The following is a 19900-nucleotide window of genomic DNA, read 5'->3' as shown; positions in this document are numbered from 1 at the left end:
ATGTAAGCAAGATGCACAAGGGGGTGCATGCATCTAGAGATCATTTGCAGTGGCTAGAGACCCTGGCACGGCCATTCTCTCTCTCAAAATAAATAAATAAGTTTTTTTTAAAAAAATGATTGAACCTGATAATGTGCAGCTTACCAAATGCTAATAGCCACACCAACACTACACAGACCTGCGAGTATATACTCAGTGCCAGGACTGGGCTGAGGCTTCACGTAGATTCTGCATCCCACAACAGAAAGGCATTTTAGAACAGAAAATCCAGGCTCAAGAATTCAAGGTCTGTTGAATTTTAGAGCCTGCTTTCTGTCCTTCACACTGTCTGGCCGCCTGCTCAGGGTGACAATGTGGAGATAACATCTCCTTCCATTTCCTATCCATTTCGAAGGATAGGAAAAAGCCTGTGATAACAGGGCTCCACATAGCCAGCAGAATGACTAAACTCTGAAGACAACAGCAAATGTGGCAGATATATGGAACAAATGGGATTTTCACATACCTCTGGCAGATGATACACTGATAAAATCTTTTCAGAAAACCAATTAGCCATGGTGGCTCATGCTCGTAATCCTAGCATTTGAGAGGCTGAAGATTTCAGTCAGCTTATACGAGGTTTACAGCCACCTTATATTACATAGTTCTAAGATAGCCAGGGCTAGAGTGAGAACTTGTCTCAAAAAAGAAAACAAGGGGCTAGAGAGATGGCTTAGCAGTTAAGGCACTTGCTTGCAAAGCCAAAGGACCTCAGTTTGATTCCCCAGGACCCATGTAAGCCATATACACAAGGTAGCTGGTACACGTGTCTGGAGTTCATTTACAGTGGCTACAAGCTCCAGTCCACCTATATTCTCTCTCATTCTTTCTCTCTCTCTCTGCCTCTTTCCCTCTCACAAATAAATAAATAAAATTAAAAAAAAAAAGCTGAAGTGATTTTTTTTTTTAAATTTTTTGGTGCTAGGGATTGAATCCAGGGCCTCATGCATACTAGGCAAGTGCTCTTCCATAGATCTACAATTCTAGCCCTAAAGCTGTACACATTCATATTCTCTGACCCAGCAATTTCTTTTCAGATTAACTCAATAAAGATGCAAATACATTCTCACCAAAGGTACATACAAGAATGCTCACAAAAGCACCAACTATAAAAGCCAAGAACTGGAAAGTATCCAAATGCCATCAACACTAGAATGGATAAACAAACTACAGTTATATACAGTTTCACCACAAAAACCAATAGCTTATTAGTATATACAACAATACACAGAATGTCATACCAAAAAAAAAAAAAGAAGTCAGAAAGGGAAACATACTATGGGTTCCACTTATAAGAAGTTCAAAACAGATAAAACCAATCTACAATACCTGAAGTCAAGATATTGGTTCCAGGGCTGTAGAGATGGCTCAAGGGTTAAGATGCTTGCCTGCAAAACCTAACCCAACTTTGATTCCTTAGTAACCATGCAAAGCCAGATGCACAAAATGACACTACCTACATCTGGAGTTTGTTTGCAGTTTCTAGGGGGCACTAGTGTGCCCATTCTCTCTACCTACCTCTCTCTGCTTGCAAACAAATGAATAAAATATATTTTAAAAATATATTGGTTCCAGAGCCAGGTGTGGTGGCGCATGCCTTTAATCTCAGCACTTGGGAGGCAGAGGTAAGAGGATCACCATGAGTTTGAGGCCACCCTGAGATTACATGGTGAATTCAGGTCAGCCTTAGCTAGAGTGAGACCATACCTCGAAAAACAAAAACAAAAAATTGGTTTCATGTTGGGGGTGGGCCAGGGGGGCACGAAAGGGATTGCTGAAGTACTAGTAATGTTCTGTTTCCTTACTTATGTGTTTTGTTTGTAATGATTCACTGAGTTACATATTTATGATTTGTACACATTTCTGAATGAATGTTGCACCTCAGAAACAAAAAACAATAAAAACTACAAGTGTAAATTAAAAGAAAAACTACAAGTAAGCATACTATTTGGGAGGCTGAGGCAGGAGGATCACTATGAGTTTGATGCCAACATTGGTTACATAGTGAGTGCCAGATCAGCCAGGGTTATATACCAAGACTCTATCTCTGAAAAAAATTATAAAGAAAGAAACAACAAAAACCATACCACTTTCCAGAAAATGGCAATTCTGAGATAAATTGAAGAGATCTATGTTCATCATCTGCCAACTTTTATAGCAATGTTCTTCATTCTGCCAGGAGTCCCAACTGAATAGCATAAGCATGGCTAACTTCTCTCCAAGGGGCCTGGAGGTCATGGAAGAAGAGTCTATTGAATAGACCCATCTAGCTTTGAGAGAAGAGCAATCACAGGGAAGAATATCTCATTTGCAATTTATAATTACTTCCAAATCCCTGTACAGAACACAGCCTATTAACACCATTTTTTAAAAAATGAAGTTTATAAAGCTGTGAGCTGTTCTAGTTGGTTGCCCAGATTCAGAAGGAATTGGGAAGGCAACATTAAGTTGGCCAAGGCTCATATACATTAGCTCTTCTTTCTCAAGGACTGTGTTTTGAACCTGAAGTCTTTGAGTTTAAGAAATGTGGAACAATGTCCTTAAGGAACAATTTCCTGAGACAGTAGGCTTCAGCATCCATGTACCTGGGGACAAACTGGATAGAAAAACCTGTTTTGTTTTGTTTTAAATCAAGAGCAAATTGCCTAAGAAGAATGTTGGCCTTGCAGGTCTCACAAATAACAAACCTATCTATCTTTTTTTTTTAAAATTTTATTTATTTATTTATTTGAGAGCGACAGACACACAGAGAAAGACAGATAGAGGGAGAGAGAGAGAATGGGCGCACCAGGGCTTCCAGCCTCTGCAAATGAACTCCAGACACGTGCGCCCCCTTGTGCATCTGGCTAACATGGGACCTGGGGAACCGAGCCTCAAACTGGGGTCCTTAGGCTTCACAGGCAAGTGCTTAACCGCTAAGCCATCTCTCCAGCCCCCTATCTATCTTTTGACTCAGATGTCAATAAGGCAAAAAGCTAAAAGCCAACAGTCCTGGGTCTTGCCAGCATATTAAGCCTTTCTGAGCCTCTGTTTCCCCATCTCATTATAGATAAAGCCTGTGGAGTATCCACTCCCAACATAGGAGCACATGCCTGTAGTCCAGTACTTGAGAGGATGAGGCAAAAGGACTGCAAGTTCATGGATAGCAGGAGCCACATAGTGTGACCTTGTCTTAAAAGGAAAGAAAACAAGCAAACAAAAAAGAAAGCATGAAACAAGTTCTGGAAAAAAAACATGTATTAAGGAGCACTGGTGACAATACCTAAAAAACGTTAACACTATCATTTTTATAACATTAAAATTTTAACTATCTCCAACACATGATGTGCCCATACAAATCCCCTACTTATATATAACAAATTAACTATCTACCTCCAAATATCTTAAATTACTTTAAAAAATATAGTACTAAGAGGATTAAGGATATAGCTCAAGAGGTGAGAAGGCTTCTACCACAAACATAAGGGCCTGATATCACCTGAGTTCAATTTCTCAGGATCATATAAACAGCTGGGTGAGGCCACACATCTATCACCTCAGTCCTGTGGACAGCAGACTGGAGAATGGCTGGGACTTGGAAAAACTGCAGCTCTGTATTCAGAGAGTAAGTCTATCTCAAGAATCTCACTGACTATGCCAATAATCCCATTTCACCAGTGAAGACCTTGAAGGTCTATAGGGTTAATCAGTTTGGATAAGGCCTCCGAACTACTCACTACTCCAGCAGGATTTCAAGTCCAGCACTTCCAGGCCCACATTGTGGATGGTAAATCTGTAGTAGGCACAAGGGCAGATATCATTGATTAAGAGGGACACTTTCTGGCTGGTCCTAGGTGCAGGCCCAAAATTCCCTGAAGGAAAACCCTCCAGCATGTAGTGTGAGAAACAATACTGAACACTGTGAACTAACTTTGTATAAGAAGGTGCAGAACATACACTTGACATTTGTATTTGTAAACTTATGGGTTACACCAGGAGGAAGTAACTAGGCTATCTAGAGGCAGGGTGGTTAATTTTTGAATCATATAACTATATATAAACAGAAGCAAAAATCTCAACTTAGCACAAATATCAGCCAACTTTGGCAATTAAGACTATTTAATATAACCATTATAAAACCACATTTTAAAATATATCTCTAATTCTTCAAATTCATACAAAATTAGTTTGAGCCAAATGATTCAGCAAATATTCCTTGAGCATCCACTGTATTCCAGGGACTCTTCCTGGTACCAGGTGCATAAGGAGTAAACAAAACACACAAAAATCCTTCCTTCACAAAAGTCATAATCTACTGTAAGAAATGGACAATAGAAAGATGCTAAAAACATAGTGAGAAAAGTGTATGGAGGGAATTTTAAATGAGTAGGGCTTGGTTTGGATTTCAGATATCTAGGCCTGGGAAAACCAAAGATGGCCTGTATCAGTGCTGGAAGGGAGTGAGCCATGAAGTCACTTGTGGGAAAGAGCAGTTAAGGCAGAAGCAGTAGGAAGCACAGAGAACCCGAGACTGAAGCAAGCCTGCCAGGAATCTATAATGAGCTTGTTTGGCTTAGGCAGCAAGAACAGGGAGAGTGACATAGGATGACCTTAGGCACTGAGACTCAGTTATGGTGAAGATGGGTGGGATCAGTCACTGGAGGGTTCTGAGCAAAGCAATGACAGAAATTTGTCTCTTAAGAGGATCAATGTGGCTGCTACATCTGGAACTATATGAGCTGTAAGGCAAGCTGGGAGATCAGTATGGTGGGCAACTTGTACAATAGCCTCACTAATCCCCACCTCTTGGTTTCAAGCCCTTAGTCTTCTCCCTTCAAATGTAGCCTGGATTTAATGGCTCATGTCTAACGATCAAGATGAGGGGTATCACTAAAAAGAGACGTTGTCTCAGAGGCTCTTCAGCTCTGTCTGGATTCCTTCCTTCTGCACGAGGGGAAGCAAGCTTTCATGGTTGTGAGCAGTATATATGCCTAGGAGCTGATATGTCCAGCCAGAAGCCAGGAAATGAGGCTTCCACAAAAATGATTCAGGAGTGTGCCTTCTCCAAGTGCAACCTTGGCCCCACCTTCAATGCAGCCTCAAACAACCTGAGCCAAAGTATGTAACCAATCATATAACCAAGCCCAAACAAAGCTTGCTTTTTGCCAGTAAGGTATGAAATATTTGTTACAAAGTGATAGGCAACTAAAACCACCCGTTAGGACCGTGGTTCAAGAATTTGAGTGAGAAATGATAGTGGTTCAGACCACAGTGCTGACATGGAAGGGATGAGTAGTTGGGCTCTTCAGGGCAGGGCTAACTGGCTTTGTCAGCATATGAGAGATGTGGATGTGAGAAGGGAGAGGGGAAAAGTGAATGTGAGGTCTTTGACCTGATCTGTGAGAACAGAAGCTGGGAGGGGAGGACATACACTTAGCTTGAAATGCAAGACCACTTGTGGGAGTCAGGGCTGCAGTTGAAATCTGAGTCGGTAGTACATAGATGGCATTTAGAGCCACAAGCCTAGTAAAACCAAAAGGGCAGTGATTGAGAGAGAAAAAAAGAGGTCAAGGCCAGAGCTCTGGGACACATAAACTTTACAGGTCAGAGTGTCTAAGGAAAATGCAGGAGACTACATAGAAGTACCTGGGATGCTGCAGGAAATTCAGGCAACCGAGGCCTCCTGGAAGCCCACCAAAATCTGCTCTATGGTGGAAAGTTTCAGCAGCGCCAGAAGCCAAGTAAACTGTGTATTTTTCTTAGTAAATTCTGGTTCAACTTACCTCGCTTTCTTGAGTAAAGTCAAGAGCATCCTCTCCTGATGCCAGTAACGTGTGAAGGATTCGCTGTTTCACTTGCTCCCACTCGGCCAGCATTGACTCTCGATGGTACTCCTCAGCCATGCCAAAGGTCTGCCAGAGAAGAGCAGACCCAATGAAGAAAGGCAGACCATGCTTTTTTTTTTTTTTTTTTAGTTTTTCGAGGAGGGTGTCACTCTAGCCCAGGCTGCCCTGGAATTCACTATGTAGTCTCAGGATGGCCTCAAACTCACAGTGATCCTCCTACTTCTACCTCCTATGTGCTGGGATTAAAGGCATGAGCCACCACACTGGGCCCACACTTCTTTTAAAGCCCAGAAGAACAGAAAAGTGGGGACCCTACCCAACCAACCTCTCCAGAAGCAGAGCAAACCAACCTACTTTAAAATTTATCCTTTAGCTGAGTGTGGTGGCACACACCTTTAATCCCATCACTTGGGAGGCAGAGGTAGGAGTATCGCCGTTTGAGGCCAGGTCAAGACTACATAGTGAATTCCAGGTCAGCCTGGGCTAGAGTGAAACCCTACCTCAACATCTGCCAGCCCCCCAAAGGAAATTTATCTTTTACACTATTTACTGGCAACTGTTGCAAAATATCTGATTTCGCTGATTCTAAGACATTTTAAAAACTGTTTCTGTAGTATTTATTGATTTGTTTATCATTATATGTATATGTGTGGGAGAGAATGGGTGCATAAGGCCTCTTACCACTACAAATGACCTCAAAACTAATGTGCCACTTTGGGCATCTGGCTTTATGTGGGTACTGGGAAACTGAACCCAGGTAGGCAGGCAAGCAAGTGTCTTTAACCACTAAGCCATTTCCCCCAGCTCTTTTTTTTTTTTTTTTTTTAAAGTTGATTGTGGGACAATACACATAATAAGATTCACTTTTTTTTTTTTTTTTTTTTTTTTTGGTTTGGTTTTTTGAGGTAGGGTCTTACTGTAGCTCAGGCTGACCTGGAATTCACTATGTAGTCTCAGGGTAGCCTCAAACTTATGGTGATCCTCCTACCTCTTCCTCCCGAGTGCTGGGATTAAAGGTGTGCAACACCATGCCCGGGCAGATTCACCAATTTAAAAGTATCAAGCTCAATGGCATGAAATATCTTTACACTGTTGTGCAGTGACTGTACTATCCATCCTCAGAACTCGTATGTCACACTAAAGCTAGTATTCTCTAACCACTAAGCCTCTTTCTCTGGCCCACCCCTGGTAACCACCCTAAAACTTTCTGTCCCTAGAGTCTAGTTATCTTTATCAGTAGAGTCATATTGCATTTGTGTTTTTGTGGCTACCTTACTTAACATGTCCTCCAGTTTCATACACATTGTGGCATATGTCAGAATTACTTTGTACTGTGAATAATGCTAAGAAATTAGGGTAGAAATATCTCAGGTCTAGGTTCTCAATTCTGGGAATATATTCAGATGTGGAATCTCTGGGATCATATGACAATTCTAGTTTTAAGTGTTTGAAAACACTTGTTTCCATAAAGACCACCAGACCTTACATTCCTACAAACAGTGCAAAAAGGTTTAAAATTCTCCAAACCTCACCACACTTACTATTTTTTTTAATATATATTTCTTAATTTATTTATTTGCATGCAGAGAGAAAAAGGAGAGTGACAGAGAGAATAGGTGTACCAGGGCCTCCAGACGCATGCACTACTTTGTGCATTTGGCTTTATGTATGTACTGGGGAATCAAACTCAGGTTATTAGGCTTTGCAGGCAAGTGCCTTAACTGCTGAGCCATCTATCCAGCCCCTCTCACTTGCTATTTTCTACTTTTTTGGTAGAGTGTGAGGTACTATCTCATTGCCTTTTTGACATGCATCTACCTAGTGATTATTGATGCTAGGCATCTCTCCCTGTGCTTGTGAAGACAAACAACTTTGTCTAGAATTAGGCTGCCTATTACAAATGATTGCATGCCATGGTAGTGTCTTTTCTTTGTAGTTCATAAAATAATGATGGATTAAAAGATTAGTGGTATCTTAAGATGTGACAAGCACTTAAGATAAGGCAAAGACACATGATTCTCCCAGCAATCTCCTTTTTTTTAAAAAATAGCAGAGAGAAAGCCACTAACAGGAAAAAGTTCTTTGGGAATTAAGTTTCCCACCAGCCTCCTCAACAAAGTCTGCAAAGTCTCACCACCATCCACTGGTAGTGACATGCAGGCAGCTGCCAAAACAAAGGTGCTCAGAAGGCCAAGCAAAAAAAGAAAGAGGAGTGGAGGGAGGAGGGATAGGAGAACAAGACAGTAAGTGAAGTATGGCTGTTCTCAGCCTGTTACTCTCTAATTGGCAGACCAGGTTTCCCATCAGTTAAGCCCACTTTTCAAAAAGCCATTTCATTTACATTGAGAGCGGCATCTAATCAGGCAGCACTGAGGGAGTATTAGTAATGCCTGCTTTATTTTTGGCAATGCAGATCATTCATACTGATAATATCCATATACATGAGCTTTGGGGAACTGTTAGAAAAATCAAATATACTCTTTCTATAAAGGCACTGAGTTGGGAACAGCATTTATTAAAATGTGAAAAAATAGGATGCCTGGCTAGCTCAATTGGTACAGCATGACTCTTAAAATGTAAAAAAAAAAAGAAAGAAAAGAAAGAAAGACACAGCCTCCACGCACAGTGGTCAGAATAAGGCTGGGATGTTTTTGTATGTTCTTCTACTATATGCTCTGAAGACACGGGGAAAATGACCAGCACCAACTTTTAAACAGTCATGAGTTGGGTTCCCCCCGTCTCACTGAGAATCAGGCTGAACAGATCATTCTGGACAGTTAGCCTGAGTTCAAAAGTACACAGCGGAAAACTCTTGCCTCTTGTTTGCCCAGGTGAGCATAAGCACACAGGCTGTGACTTTGAGAAGAGAAGCATGCTGGAGACGGAGGAAGAGATCATTTCTGAGACATTATTAAGAATGAGGAGACAAGTGGGCCAGTTTCTGCTAAAGCTCTTACTAGTGGTCAAGCCAACTGTCTTCCTCAGCCCTGGACCTTTCCCCAGTGCAGTAAAATGTAAGGTCATGTGGCAGGAGGACCGGGGCACGCATAGCAGTCCAGGACACACAAAGAGTCATAAGAGTTCATTTTAAGAAGTCCCCTGGCTAACAAACAATGGCATAGTGGTAAAGCTACTGAAGAGAATGGACAACACAGCACTCATAGAAAGAGTGCATGAGCACAGTGGGGCAGAATTTCAGCATCAGATGACAACTAAAATGTCAACAGTGAGAATTAACTATGGCCTGGCTTACTAGGCTTCCCACCCATGTGCCAAGAATTCTTTCTTGCCTGGTACTTTTGGAAATACCAACAGTTTTGAAAAATGGAAGCTCTCAGGGCTTGAGTCCTCAGCTGTTTCTGAGAAGTATGCCAGGCTACTGATTTAGAAACAGCCTCATTCCACTCACTGTTACATGATAAAGAGCTTCAAATAAAAATAAATGTCCTAACATTAAAATTCTCCTCCCTTGGCCACAACCCCCTCCCCAGCTTATCTTAATCACATTAGAGGTAATGGAACGTCCAATTTGTGGGCTAATCAGGGATGATCAGCCACCCATCTGCCTGATTCTGGCCTGTTCTGGGCAGAGCAGCAACTCAACTGCTGGATGCTAAATACCGAGGGAACATTGACAGAGCTCCTCCACTAAGAAGCAGGAGAAGAGAGAGGCAGTGGGGGTCTGAAGCAAGGTGGGAGGGAAAGCAGGAAAGAAAGCCAACGGAAGATTAGAGGGTACACTGAAAGGGTGTATGGAAAAGAACAAAGCAGTGGGGAAACTATTATATACTAAATCCAAGTCACTTAAGGTACTGTTATGTGTGGAAAGAAGTTCCCCTTGGACATAGTTAAGAAAGGAAGGTAGGGGGCTGCAGAGATGGCTTAGTGGTTAAGGTACTTGCTGGCAAAGCCAAAGGACCTTGGTTCAATTCTCCAGGACCCATGTAAGGCACATACACAAGGGGGTACATGTGTCTGGAGTTTGTTTGCAGTGGCTGGAGGCCCTGGTGCACCCATTCTTTCTCTCTTTCTCGGTCTCTCCCTCTTTCTCTATCTCTCTGTCTTCCTCTGCCCTCTCAAATAAATAAAAATAAATTAATTAAAAAAAATTTTTTAAAAAAAGGAAAGGTTTTGTGTGGCCAAAAGAAAAAAAAAAAAAAAAGGAAAGGAAGGAAGGTAGGGAGAGAGCTGGGCAGCCAGATTAGGTAAGAATAGCACTAAACCCATTTTCCTAAGGGAAGAAGACCATGCATTTTGGCTCCTCACCTGATTATTACTGAGCTGTTGAGGGCTTTTAGGAACACTGCATATGTTATCATAATGTTGTTCTGTTTTTGCTGGGACATACCAAATGGGAAAAGCTAGGACACATTTGTGGTTTTGTAGCTTGTTTTCTTGGCATTTCAGCAGGACATTGGCAAGTTATGCAGATATGAAATTACCACCAAAATGCCAGGAAGATGCTAATTTTCAAATCATTTTTGTTTGAAAATGATTCTTGCTCAGCAGTAATTTTCTGGTGTCCAGATGAGTCAGAGGTCTCCTTTAGGCTGGCTCCCAACCCTTCACATCACCCTCACAAACACACAGCACACAGATTTTGCACTGTGGTGTGTCACCTAAATGTTTTGGCTGGCTGCACATTTAGTCTCAGTATGGCACAACGTTCACAGGCTGCCAATTCCAGAAACACATTCTGCAGGGTAAATGGATTAATAAGGCTCAGAGTCATCCAACAATCCTAACAGAATTTCACTGGTCCTTTATAGCAGGAGAATCAATTTTGGTGAGAAACTCATGAGTGTGAACAACAACAAAAATCCCTTTTCAAATATTTTCAAATCAGAATCAAGTAATTTTTTTCTATTTCTATGTCAAAGAACTTTTGCCAAAAATGTAATTAATGAAATGTGGGGAGATTTTATACTCATAATTAAGGATATCAGTCACTTAATGCCTTTGGAAGATTTCTTATAAACTAGAGCTGGCAAGCCCTCAGCATCTACTAACCCCCTCCACTTCCAATCCCACATCAGTCCTACTGAGGAGTTTTTTTTGCAGAATATTCTAGAAAAAACATCAAGCCAGGCATAGTGGCACACGCCTTTAATCCCAGCACTCAGGAAGCAGTAGGAGGAGGACTGCTGTGAGTTCAAGGCTAGCCTGGAACTAGAGTGAGTTCCAGGTCACCCTGGACTAAAGTAAGACCCTACCTCAAAAAACAAAAAACAGCAGAGTATGGTGTGTACACCTTTAATCCCAGCACTCGGGAAGCAGAGATAGGAGGATCGCCGTGAATTTGAGGGCACCCTGAGACTACAGAGTTAATTCCAGGTAAGCCTGGACCAGAGTGAGACCCCACCTTGAAAAACCAAATTAAAAAAAAAAAAAAATCAAAACCAAACAGGGCTGCAGAGATGGCTTAGTGGTTAAGGTGCTTGCCTATCAAGCCTAATAACCCATGTTCAACTCTCCAGATACCACATAAGCCAGACACACAGGTGATGCAAGTACACAAGGTCACACATGCTCACAAGATGACGCATGCGTCTGAAGTTCGATTGCAGTGGCTAGAGGCCCTGGCATGGCAATTCTCTCTCTCTCACAAAAAAAATACAAAAAGACAAAAAAAAAAATACAAAAAGACAAAAAAAACAACACAAAAAGAAAAAAAGAAAAAGGAAAACACATTGAGAAGCAGCATTTTTCACTTTATTAATTTTAAACTACACAAATAATGCATAAATACGTTTCACCTGACATCTGTGTTAATAAACATCAAAACAGAACTCTTCTCCTATGGTCTTTGTACAGAGCTACTATGGGTAAATTGGCAGGCACTTCCCAGAGAAGCTGTCCTCCCAGAGCGAGCTCCAACTTGACAGCCTTTCTCCTCCTTTCCCTTTAGCCCCCGCATCTCTTCCTCTCACCTGGGATGTTACAGAAAGGGTTTGATCTTCAGATCCTTGTCAGGAACAAATGGGGATAGCTCACATGTTAGTAAATGAACTGTAAGCATCTTGCGGGAATGCTTTTGTAGATCTCACACCACTTGGCCTTCTAACAATTATTATGTGCTCCCAGAAAGACTCCAGACAACATCTATTTAAAAACGTCTACCTGGATTTCAGGTTGAGGGCATTTTGTGCGGGTAGAAGTAGGGTATTTATAAAAGCTACTCTGTCTCATTTATTTATTTTTCACTTATTTATTATCCTTAGAACATCAAACTTCTTTGTATATATATATGTGTAGTATATGTGTAGTGTGTGCATAGGCATGAACTACATGCATGCATGTGGAGGCCAGGGAAGAGCATTGGTGTCCTTCTGTAGCACTTGTCCGCTTGTGTCCCTGAGACTGAACCTAGCTGACCAGAGAAACTGAGGTTACAGTGATGGGTGGCCACACCCAGCTGTTTGCATGGGTGCTAGGGAATCAAACTCATGCAGTCTCGGGCCCCCATAGCAAACATTCTTATCTGCTTAGCCATCTTCCCAGACCCAAACTTCTTTTTTCTTCTAAGAAGCTTGAGAAATTATTACTATAAAAGATGATATGGCCATGCTGTACATGATAAAGGAAACAGGCCACCTAGGGCCAGTACTTCCCTGGTATGCACAGCTATGTAGGGCTTTATGTATCTACGGTTTGGCTTATTTCCTTACCCTCTTCCGGGACTCTTCAATGGCAGAGAGCAGGGCATTGTCTTTCTCATTCTTCAGGAAACCCTATGAAAGGGGAGGAAAATGACACAACCAAGGTTAAAAATTAACCTCTTAATAACCATAAGTATGTTGTAGAACAAGAGGTACCCATAGAGCTGACCATTATACTATATACCTAGAATCCTAGCACTAGAGTGGCAGAGGCAGGATGAGGAGGAATTCAAGGCCATCCTTGGATACATAACAAGTTTCAGACCAGTGTGGTTATATGAGACCCTGTCTCAACAATCCGTAAGCCCCAAAAAGCCTAGTACTTCATTTATTGACAGCAGGCCTTTAGACAGATTCCAAAGCTCACTTTACAGGTGAACAACAAGATAATATAACTAAGTTCTTGGCCTAAGGCTCCACACATCTAGCACTGTTATTAAATACTAGTCAGGTCTAGATCTGTTGAAGACGTTAAGGAAAGGTAACCCACGGTGATTTCTTTGTTACTGTTCACTACTCTATTTGTCTGAGCTGAGGTCTGGTGGAGGAAGCAAAAAGACAGTTTCATGAGCCACAGACACACATAGGCAGACATAAAGATAGAGGGTGCTTCCATGTCAACACCGTGCCCTTCACACAAGAGTGAAGTTTATCTTTCACGGCTTATGGAATAGGAGCCAGGGAACAAGGAAGAAGATGATATATTCATTAATGTATGGAAATCAAATCTTAGTTTCAATATGAAAGAGTTCATTGTTCTACACATTTGATACACTGAACTCTGTAAGGCAAGAAACATGTATGTCAAGTACACTATTGGCACATTATACATATCTAAAATGTTCTATTTTTTTCATGATGTTTTTACTCTTTTTTTAAAAGGAAATTTGGGGGAATACAATGCAAGGACTAAAATGTTTTACTTAAAATATTGTTTATTTTTGCTTATGAGAGAAAGAGAGAATGGGCCTCTAGCCATTGTACCACCTTGTGTACCTGGCTTACATGAGTACTGGGGAATCAAACCTGGGTCCTTAAGATTCACAGGCAAGCACCTTAACCACTAAGCCATCTCTCTAGCCCAACAAAAGCTTTTTTAAAATGGTATACTCAGGGCTGAAAACATGGCTCAGTGGTTAAAGTTACTTGCTTGCAAAGCCTGATGCTCAGGCTCAATTACCCAGTGCCCATGTAAAGCCAGATGCACAAAGTGGCACATATATCTGGAGTGTATGTGCAGTGGCAGGTGGCTCTGGCATGCCTCTTCTCTCTCCCCCACCTCTCTCCTCACAAATAAATATTTTTAAAAAAGTTAGACACATGAAGACCCATTTGGTAATTTTCTTGTATTAAGAACTCAGTTAATGGTTAATTGGGTTTTGATTAATAATCTTCATATAGTTTTGAGATTCCTCATGTACTGGCCCATGGTTCCCCTATACCTGCTATCATACCACAAACTGGGATGGCAGACAGTGGCCAAAACAAAGCCAACAGATACTTCAGTTGAGACTCCTCCAGGGTAAGGGGAGGCATAGCTAAGGATTCAATGTAAAGACCATTCCAAGGTCTCTATGCTGATAAGCAGGCTATGAGGACAGCTTAGGAAGAGGCTTCAGCCACAACTTAATAGTAATGTGATGGCCTTTGTAAGTTCAAGTACTCAAAGCTAGGGAAGCTGTGGTCCTTTCAGAAAGGGACAGCTAGTCTAGGCTTCTGGCTGTCACAGAGGAGCCAGTTTAAATAATAATGAAGATTTTACCATTTATGGAAGTTGTCAATAAAAAATAATAATGAAGATTTTAATGTACCTTGTTTATACCCTGCACAGCAAAATTCAACAAACTTTTATTATCAACCCCTCCCCTACTTTGAGACAGGGTCTCTTGTGGTCCAGGCTGGCCTCAAACTCACTGTGTAGTGGAAGATGACATTCAATACCTAATGCTCCTACCTCCACCTCCAGAGTGCTGGAATTTTTATAGGCATGCTCTAGCAAGCCTTCGCTTCCCTTTGTTTCAAGGTTTTCTTCAGTAGCTAAAGGCTTTTACTTATAAACAAAGCTGTGCAACTATCATAGATTGCAAAGGTGGCCAGACCTGCTCTAGCTCTGTGGGACCTGAGTGAAACAAGCCATTGGGGGGATGTTGGCAGGGTAGCAGGGAAACCACTGTTTGCAAAGGCCCAGTTTCATTTTTCTTTTTTTTAAAAACATTTTATTTTTATTTGTTTATTTATTTGAGAGCGACAGACAGAGAGAAAGACAGATAAGAGGGAGAGAGAGAGAATGGGCACGCCAGGGCTTCCAGCCTCTGCAAACGAACTCCAGACGCGTGCGCCCCCTTGTGCATCTGGCTAATGTGGGACCTGGGGAACCGAGCCTCGAACCGGGGTCCTTAGGCTTCACAGGCAAGCGCTTAACCGCTAAGCCATCTCTACAGCCTTAAACATTTTATTTTTAATTTATTTGAGAGAGAAAAAAAAGGAGAGGGAGAAAGAAATAAAAAGGAGGACATTATTACTTTGAGACAGATTATAATATATGCCATTAAAATATTTACTAGATAGCTACTTTAAAAAAATTTTAAGACATTAAATGAAGCATTTTTTTCTGCATGAGGATCAAATTTTAGATATCACCCACAATATGATCAAAGATCATTAACAATTATGTACCACAAAAACTGGCCTGTAAGTGTAACACAAACAGCCCATCAGTATCCATAGGAGACTGGTCCCAGCTTCCTCCCAGGAACTATTTGCATGTAATATATGCATAGCTTCAACTATGTTTATATTATAATACCTAATATAATATAAATGCTGAGGGATAATTTAGATACCATATTATTCAGAGAATAATGACAAGAAAGTCTGAGTATATTTGGGATAATCTTTTTTGAGACAATCTTGCCACATCTAGCTCAGGCTAGCGTAGAACCTGCAATCCTCCTGCTTCAGCTTCCTAAATGCTGGGATTATAGGCCAGCACACAGCCCAGATACAATTTTTTTGTTTGTTTGTTTTTTAAGGTAGGGTCTCTAACTCAGTCTCACTATGTAATCTCAGGGTGACCTCGAACTCATAGTGATCCTCCTACCTCTTCCTCCCAATTGCTGAGATTAAAGGTGTGCACCATTAGGGCTGGAGAGAAGGCTTAGCGGTTAAGCGCTTGCCTGTGAAGCCTAAGGACCCCAGTTCGAGGCTCAGTTCCCCAGGTCCCACGTTAGCCAGATGCACAAGGGGGCGCACGCGTCTGGAGTTCGTTTGCAGAGGCTGGAAGTCCTGGCATGCCCATTCTCTCTCTCTCCCTCTGTCTGTCTTTCTCTCTGTGTCTGTCTCTCTCAAATAAATAAATAAATAAATAAATTTTTTTTTAAAAAGGTGTGCACCATTAAAACTGGCTTAGATGTAATTTTTGCAGATCCATTTTGTTTGGCATTTGATTGAATCTACATGTGGAGCCCACAGCTACAGAAGGCCAATTATATGTACATTCTGAATGTTGATTTTCATCTCTATTCCTGTCTAAAAGGAAACATGAGAAGAGGCTGTACATCGTAATTTATTTCTAAAAAGAAGCTAGTTGCCTATTTTTGAAAAGAATCTTCAAAGTAATAGTAACATGTACAGAATGGTGCCAGGATCTGTGCACCATCTAGTGGTGGTTCGTCTTAGTTAAGAAACATACACCCCAAGGAAAGAAATGGCTGTAATGAACTAAATTTAAAAGGAAACAACATTGAGTTTCCCCATTTAAATAAAACACTGAAAACAAAAGGGGGAGGGAGGGTGGTGGGAGAGTATTTTGATCTTGGTATATTGTTTATATTTATGGAAGGTGTCAATAAAAAAATGAACCTGTAATCTCCCAGCATAGGAGGACTGTCACAACTTTGAGGGAAGCCTGGGCTACAATGGTGAGTTCCAGGCTAGCTTAAACAACAGAGTGAGTGGGTAGATGGGTGGGTGGGTAGGTGGATGGGCGAGCAGACAGATGATGGTTAGGTGGGCAGACAAATGGACGGGCAGATAGTAGGCAGATGACCTGCCTCTGCCCAGGATTCCCCTGGGTCTCGTCTTTGGTTTCCCTTTGTGTTTTCCCTCCAACTCCTATGAAGCTCCTCTCACTTTCCCTGCTCTCATTTTGAAGAGTGAAGTGATTTCTCTATAATCAGGCTGGGGTGTGGAAGTGGAGGGTGAGCTGGCTTCTGGCCACTCTGAAGCCCTCCTCTTCCATCAGCCAAGAAGGCCCAATAGCTCCCTTTCCACTGAGATGCCTGCAGACCTGTGAGGCTAAAATGACTATTCCCAGCTTTCCCATTTATATCCAGGGCCTCCCTGCCAGTCTTGGAACAGACCCTGAACTGGCTCCTTGACTAGGTTTTGGTTTCCAGCTCTCTTTAATACATAATGACCGCCACTGAAAAAACAATTAAGGCCCAGACGCTGCTCTAGGCAGTTCAAAGACATTACTGCTAATCCTTGACTATGGAAGACATGACCATACTGGCTTTCCTGCATCCCTCCCACCCATTTGACAGATGAGAAACTGAGATTTCAACAATTAAAGCACATTAGTGAGGATTTTCAACCAGAAGCAGAGTCAGAAAATTCAAACTGAGTTTTGACTCTTCAGGTAACTGTTTCTGAAATATATAAGAAACAATAAACCTCTGAATGGAGAAAATAAATATTTCTTTCTCTCTAAGATGATAAAGCCCAAAAGAAGGCAAAGTATCCTTAAATTTCAGTTGTCTGTGGTGTGCATTTGTGTGCACAAGTGTGCAGGAACATGTATGTGCCTGGGTGTGGAGGGCAGGGCTTGATGTTGGGTGTCTTACTCAGCTGTTCTACACTTCATTTGAGATAGGGCCTGTCACTGAACCACAGCTCATTGACTGGGCGAGATAAACTAGCTTGCAAGTTCACAGGACCTCCTCTATCATCTCTGCAGTACTGGGATTACGGGTGAAATAGCTCTGTCCTAACTAGGCCCTGACTCCATTTACTGGAATAAAATAGCTAAGGTGCCTGCTGTTAGGTAGGACAAGAGTCCCAAAATGGCGTCGAGATGAAGGAAGACAATGACAGCAGCCAGACTGATGAAACTTTGGAGGTTTACATTGTCTACCCCCTAATCCCCTGACCTAACAATGCCCTTGGCCACAGTTTCCTGCTGATCTATCTTTTTTTTATAATCATAACTCAGACTTTATTGCTTATTAGCTACATCATTCCATACAACTTTAATTAAACAGACTTTGAGAAAATATACTGAGAGTGTTAAATGGATGATGGCAATATTTATGAAAGTGTTCAAGTGTTTTACATATGGTAACAAGAGGCACCACTGCCACCATCACCCCCAGAAATGTATATATTTCATATAAAAAATAGTTCATTGGCATTTAACTAGCATTTCTCTTTGTAATTGAAGAACCATAAGCTTGATCAGTTTAATAATCTTCAGAGCAGAACAAACATATTTTTCATTACAAGATGTTTCTTAACTGATCTTATCTTATAGACAACCTGGCTCCTCTTCTGATGGCAATCCATTCTCTGATTGATTACCTCCTCAGCTTGGTCCCTGTCCCCCTGATTAATTAGTTTCTCTATTTGGTCCCTATTCTCTCCTGAATTCCTTAGCCCTTTTGTCCCCTGTATCCTCCTCCCAAAAAGAAAAATTCTATAAAAACCCAAACCATCCGGACTCAGGCCAGCAGCTCTGACTCAAATAAAAAGCTCTTTTCCTGCCTCAGAGTCGTCCTGCGTCTTGCACAAACCTTACACCTGCTTGGGTGACTTTCAGCTGCAAACACCCTAGCTCCTGGGAGGACCATGTCTGCACTGATAACACTCTCAGGGCTTCCACCCCAGAGCTTCTTCACTGAGAGTACTTTCAGGCATGAGCCCCTCTCAGTCGCCAGCCACAAGCTTAATAAAAAAGGAAGGCTTAGTAGTTAAGGAACTTGCTGAGAAGCCTAAGGACCCAGGTTTGATTCCCCAGGACACACATAAGCCAGATACACAAGGTGGCACATGTATTTGGAGTTTGTTTGCAGTGGTTAGAGGCCCTGGTGCACCCATTCTTTACTCCCTCCATAAATAATAAAAGAAAAAAAGGCCACTCAATTATCTTGAATAACTGTAGTGGTCTATAATTCTCTCCATGGACTCTAAAACACATACATTTTTAAAGTGTTTGATAGGGAACACCTTATCCACTAAGCTCAATATTCTGTTTCTTGGATTTTCAAGGTAGGGTCTCACTCTAGCTCAGGCTGACCTGGAATTCACTATGTAGTCTAAGGGTGGCCTTGAACACACAGTGGTCCTCCTATCTATGCTTCCCAAATGCTGGGGTTAAAGGAGTGCACCAGGGCTGGAGAGATGGCTTAATGGTTAAGGTACTTGCCTGCAAAGTCAAATGACCCAGGTTCAATTCTCCAGGACCCATGTAAGCATGTGCACATGGTGGCACATGCATCTGGGGTTCATTTGCAGTGGCTAAAGGCCCTGGTGTGTCCAATCTCTCTCCCTCTCTCTCAAACAAACATAATAAAGTTTAAAATAAAAAAGGAGTGCACCACCATGCCCAGCTCCAGCACAATATTCTTTTTCTAAGTTTGATAAAGCTTATTTTTAAAAATTTTTTTGTTTAATATTTATTTATTTGAGAGAGAGAGAGAGAGAGAGCGCGAGCGCGAGAATGGCACACCAGGGCCTCTAGCCATTGCCAGTGAACTCCAGATGTGTGCGCCCCTTGTGCATCTGGCTAACGTGGGTCCTGGGGAATTGAGCCTTGAACCAAGGTCCTTAGGCTTCACAGGCAAGCGTTTAACCACTAAGCCATCTCTCTAGCCCAACCTTATTGTTTTATTGTACAATAAAATATATGTATAACATTTAGAGAATAGCAACACCCCCCAATAGTTGTTGTCAAAATACATTCTTTACAGTGACATGTAACATTTTCTTTATACAGTTCCAGAGTGTTTGTCCCGCACACATATACGCACATGTATATGTTTTCTAATAACTTGGGTAATGTTCTCATGATTAAATATGTCCTGTATATCATCAAAGAATATCAATAATTCTATAAGATAACTTTGAAAGCCTCTATTTGTCATCTACTATATTCCTGTGAACTGTGTTCCTATTGTAGATATTTAAGTTGTTCCCACTTTTTTTTTCAAGGTAGGGTCTTGCTCTAGTCCAGGCTGATCTGGAATTCACTATGTCTCAGGGTGGTCTCAAACTCTCGGTGATCCTCCTACCTCTGCACCCTGAGTTCTGGGATTAAAGGTGTCCAGCACAAGAACTGTTCTTTCTTCTGATATCAGTTCTCCTATACAGATAATGAAGCTA

The 19900-nt window shown here is 41.6% G+C and overlaps 1 protein-coding gene across 7 annotated transcripts in view; it reads right to left on the bottom strand.

Moving 5' to 3' along the window:
- Nup93 (nucleoporin 93) overlaps nt 1–19900 on the bottom strand; it is a 126378-nt gene that overhangs the window by 25868 nt on the left and 80610 nt on the right. For all 7 annotated transcript variants that reach the window (XM_045131655.1, XM_045131660.1, XM_045131678.1 and 4 more), the window contains 2 exons: nt 12533–12595; nt 5802–5930 (listed from right to left, as the gene is read on the bottom strand). In XM_045131655.1, coding sequence (XP_044987590.1) covers nt 5802–5930; nt 12533–12595 — 192 coding nt within the window. The remainder of the gene's footprint in view (nt 1–5801; nt 5931–12532; nt 12596–19900) is intronic.

The sequence above is a fragment of the Jaculus jaculus genome, chromosome 1 (assembly GCF_020740685.1).
Source record: "Jaculus jaculus isolate mJacJac1 chromosome 1, mJacJac1.mat.Y.cur, whole genome shotgun sequence".
In the NCBI taxonomy this organism is placed as follows: Eukaryota; Metazoa; Chordata; class Mammalia; order Rodentia; family Dipodidae; genus Jaculus; species Jaculus jaculus.
The sequence above is the reverse complement of the archived record's forward strand: the minus strand, read 5'-3'. Positions and strand labels throughout refer to the sequence as shown.